This window comes from Engraulis encrasicolus, chromosome 9 (assembly GCF_034702125.1).
Source record: "Engraulis encrasicolus isolate BLACKSEA-1 chromosome 9, IST_EnEncr_1.0, whole genome shotgun sequence".
Classification (NCBI taxonomy): domain Eukaryota; kingdom Metazoa; phylum Chordata; class Actinopteri; order Clupeiformes; family Engraulidae; genus Engraulis; species Engraulis encrasicolus.
This window is the reverse complement of record NC_085865.1, coordinates 49,711,749-49,716,748: the sequence shown is the minus strand read 5'-3', so window position 1 is coordinate 49,716,748 and position 5,000 is coordinate 49,711,749. Positions and strand designations below refer to the sequence as shown.

Here is a 5,000-nt window from a genome sequence, read left to right as displayed (position 1 = left end):
CGGGCCCTGGGAAATAGGGGGGGCCATAATTGGGTCCTTATTACATTGTATGTATTGGGTGAGGGGCCCTTTCAGATGACTGTGTCCTGGGCCCCGCCAAAGCTGTCAGCGGCCCTGCGCCCACCCAATACAATGTACAATATACCTGTGATGAGAACCCATTTCTGGGCCCCCTCTGTCCCGCCGGGACAACTGTCCCCTTTGTCCTACCCTCTCGGCTTCCCTGTTCCTTTCTCCCCGTATGCTTTTGACTGCTGCCACTGCTTTAACTTGTGTGTTTTTTACCACCAACTCTCTGTTTGTTTGTTTGTTTGTTTTTAGAGTGTTTACTCTTAAACTGCTCTTAAATAAAAAAGAAAGGGGGTGAGTTTTGTGTCTTTTAAATGGAAATGAATGAGTGCATCTGCAAAGATAATGCAGGAGACTCAAGGTGGATGCCACTTGATAATTTTTCAAGGGGGGGGCTTTGTGCCGGGTAAGCCTGTGCGGAGAGAGAGAGAGAGAGAGAGAGAGAGAGAGAGAGAGAGAGAGAGAGAGAGAGAGAGAGAGAGAGAGAGAGAGAGAGAGAGAGAGAGAGAGAGAGAGAGAGAGAGAAGGCTGGCAACGTTGTCACGTCGTAAAGCTAGCACAGCCCCGGCTGAAAGCTCAAGGCTGTCCCCCATTACCATTAAAATAGTCACACCGCACTACAGACACTAATGCCACCTCTCACGCTCGCGACTTGTGAATGTGACTTATCTGCTCTTAATGAATGCCTGCTAATACTTTTTTTCTCTTTCCTTCTCTTTCCCTTTTTCTTGTCTTTTCTTTTTTTCTGGGTGTTTTCCCCCTTCTCCTCTGCTTTCCTTTCATGCCTTCCGAAGGAGCTGCTGAGATCATTCCAGGTACAATCTCTCTCTCTCTCTCTCTCTCTCTTTCTCTGTCTTTCTCTACTCTCTCTCTCTTCTCTCTCTACTCTCTCTCTCTCTCTCTCTCTCTCTCTCTCTACTCTCTCTCTCTCTTCTCTCTACTCTCTCTCTCTCTCAGTTGTTCTATGTACCTCTTTCTTTATATCTTTCTATCTGTCTATCTCTTCGTTCGCTCTGATGTGTTTTATGTGATGTGATGTTCCTTTGTTAATCTCTCCAAGCTTTGCTGTTCTTGCTTTTATGTGCTTGTTGAGGCTAATTTGCTCTTGAAACTGTGTTCACCAAAGTGCGCTATACCAATGGAGTGCTCTTCAGATAGAGAGGTGCTTGAAGCTCAATGCAGTACCTTATGCAATCAGGTGACAGAAGGTCAGCTGTATATTGTCTATAGGTGTGCATGTTAACAATTTGCCCATCCAATTTGCTATGGTGTCATTTGCAATGTGCTGTAGGCTAATTGCACAAGTGTCAAAGTTAACAGAAAGTTTTAGTTGATGATCTCATACGAAACATCAGCAAGGTCACAAAAATCACATCCTTCAAGTTATTGCCTTGATTGGTAGTTCCATTGTGCGTAAAGCTTTTCAAAAGTAATGTGAAACAAGTATAGGCTTGGGCTTGAAACATTTTGAAATAGTGTTTGAAAGTAAAATCTATTATCTGTCTAAAATCTTTTATATCATTTATGTCTTTCACTTACTGCCTTTTTTGACTATGCCCATTTCCTCCCTGGATGTACGTATAAACGATAGGTCAAAACCAATGATAGGCCAAAATCTATGATAGCTCAAAACCTATGTGCTTTCAAAAATATTCATATACGCGTAAACGTGTAAAAAAAAAAACTATATTAAAAAACCTTAATATGTCCTACATTCCCCTTAATTGTGCATTTAGTAATTTAAAATTTTGCATTTTAACACTGATTACTGTATAAGATTTTGTGCTATGCAATGTGGGATAACAGTGATTACAAGGGTACAAAGTACCTTATACAATGTGAACTTACTGTGATTATGAGGTTGTATAACACCCTACACAATGTGAAGGAGCAGGGGTTATAAGGCTGAGTGCTCTCTGTCTCCGTGGCTTTGGATGGCACACATATATACACGGCCGCTGACAGGTTTGGCTGGGCCCGGGACAAAAAATCTCTGAATGCCCCCCCAACACCTGCCGACCAAGCCAATTAGTGTATTGGGGGTGGGGGAGCTGGGGGATTCTTGATCCCTTTTTAAGGACAGGAAAGGCAAAAGATCTCCTTATCATTTATTTAATTCAAATATAGTGCATTCTCCTTCCCTCACATAACTTATTTTGAAATGAAATAGAACCATTAATCACGAACTTCATGAGGACCCAGTTTTGGGGCCCCTCATTCCTGGGCCCGGGACAAAATAAACGTTTGTCCCCCCTCTCGGCGGGCCTGCATATATACACGTAAGGCAGTGCATTCCCCGCCTCTGGCTCTGGATAGCACATTGCTTGGCCCCCGAGGTCCTTGGCGAAAGCTGCCGTTTAATCTCATGAACCGCAATCAAGGACTGGCAACGCCTTCAGTCTGAGGTGCTGAAATTATCAAGACACTCAGGCTCACAAAGGGAACTAAAGGCTTTCAGTGATCTGATGACGGAGGACGGGAAAGTAAAGGGGGAAGATAGGGGCTAAATGAACTGATGACAGAGACTCGGACCTCAATGAACTTATTAAACGAATTTGGACCTCAATCAACTTACGACAAAGATGGCAGGGGATTGGATCCAAAGGAACACAACAGAGGATAGTGCTGAGTGAACGTATGAAAGGAGAGATGAACCCAAAGGAACTTACCAGAGAAGAATAGAAATAAATAATGAACTTAACTAACACAAGATCAGATATTAATGAGCTGCTACCAGAATGTAGAGACTCAAGTAAATATGGTCGCTTGCTATAATGTGGTACAGATCTGAAAAAGCATTCATTTAATTTCCCTCAGGATTAATAGAAGTACTCTAGTCTACTCTACTCTACTCTACTCTACTCTACTACTCTACTCATTCAGGACTGGACTGGGGTCACAAACCTGCCTGAGCATTTTTGGCATAGACAAGGCCCTCACCCCCACCCCCATACTACGACTATAATGGGCTCAGTTCACTATATATTAAGGATGCATGGATTGGCTGCCCCATCTAAATTGTGGGCTGGTCTCTAAGGGAAAATTTCAAACAAACAAACAAACGGAAAAAAACAAAAAACAATAGCGTCGGCCCCTGATGACGGTTGTTCCACCGTAAAAATGCCCTATATGCCAGATTACCAGTCCAGCCCTGAACTCGTTGACGTATCACAAGAAAGGTCTCACCAAGGGTTCGTGCAGTTTTATCCTCTCTCACTTCTTGATCCCTCAATTTATTATTCCTTGCTGGAACATGGAACCCATCATGAGAACATTGCACATGAAATGCCCTGAAAGCTTGGGAATAGGAAGAGCTGAGGATTGATTGATTGATTGATTGATTGATTGATTGATTGATTGATTGATTGATTGATTGATTGATTGATTGATTGATTGATTGATTGATTGATTGATTGATTTTATTTGACAATCTTAGTTCTTGAATAAAAGCAAGTACATTATTTAGTTTCAAGTGAACCACACCACATACTTAACTAAAAGGAAATACAGAGAGTCAGGATTACACAATAATTGTAGTCCTTGATGTTGGATGGCAGCAGATGTTAAAATGGCATGAGTGGCGTTGTGGCAACTAAGTCTCCATTAAAACAAATGAATGACCAAGTAACACCAATAACTACTAAGACTGCAAAACCACATTACTTGGACTGCATATAAAAAGCAAGACAATTTCATATTATATGCAGAGTTTGTGCAGTTTTATCCTCTCTCACTTCTCGATCCCCCAATTTAATATTCCTTGCTGGAACATGGAACCCATCATTAAAACATTGCACCTGACATGCCTCAAAAGCCTGAGAACAGAAAGAGCTGAAAGGCCAAGGCTCAGTTTGAGCGCTTGCCCTTTCTAGAATCCTTTACCTTAGGTTCCATTCCAGAACCTTGCCCATCTCACAGTCCATTCTAGAAGTCATCTGTACCTCAAGGTGTAGTCTTCTCTACAAGGCAAATAATTTCATTTAATTTACTTAATTTACCCCTGGGGATCAATAAAGTTACTCTACTCTACTCTACTCTACTCTACTCTACTCTACTCTACAAGATTGGAATCAACATAGAAATGAACAAACCAATAACGCATAGGCCTAAATAATAATAAAAAAAACAGATAACTTTCTGAGGTCCTTCAAAAGTTCTGAAGAAAAGAGAAGTTTCTTACTTGATGTATTATGTGATACAACATTGGGAAAAAAATATAGCTGTGTTCTTTTTGACTACATCAGAAGGACAGAGATTGTGACTTTGCCTTTGGATCACACTTTTGTCAGAATACACTTGTGTCAAGGAGAGCTTCACAAACACACACACACACACACACATAAACACACACACACACACACACACACACACACACACACACACACACACACACACACACACACACACACACACACACACACACACACACACACACACACACACACACACACACACACACACACACACACACACACACACACACACACATTGTTGATTGTTGAGGGGCAGGGTGTCAGTGTTGAGAGCCCACACTTAAAGAACTCTAAAAAAGAGAGAAAGGAAGACGTTTCTTGAAGCAGGAGGAGAATGGATCCCTGGGCCAGCTACTAATGTCCCTCACGGCCAACTGCTGCTTTTGTACGAACACGATGGAAAAAGTTTAAACTGAATAGGTGCGACTCAAAAGGTGACCTTTCCAACTTGAGGACAAAAGAGAGGCGTTGAATAAGGAGGACAATAGCCGGCCCACATTCTTCCGACTGACACACAGGAGGCCCCGGAGTTTACACTGGCAGTCAAGAAAGACACGGAAGGTTAAACGTGTATAATACACAAAATCCAGTGGAAAAGCGGCTTTGTTTCCTGACCTAGAACAGTCTGTGTGTGTGTGTCTGTGTCTGTGTCTGTGTCTGTTTACGTGTGCGCATCCT

General features: G+C 42.2%; 1 protein-coding gene across 3 annotated transcripts in view; it reads left to right on the top strand.

Annotated features, from left to right (window-relative positions):
- cadm1b (cell adhesion molecule 1b) overlaps positions 1–5,000 on the top strand; it is a 570,260-nt gene that overhangs the window by 354,481 nt on the left and 210,779 nt on the right. For 2 of the 3 annotated variants that reach the window (XM_063207325.1, XM_063207322.1), the window contains exon 2: positions 864–884. The exons of the other annotated variant lie outside the window; for it this stretch is intronic. In XM_063207325.1, coding sequence (XP_063063395.1) covers positions 864–884 — 21 coding nt within the window. The remainder of the gene's footprint in view (positions 1–863; positions 885–5,000) is intronic. 3 annotated transcript variants of the gene reach the window in all.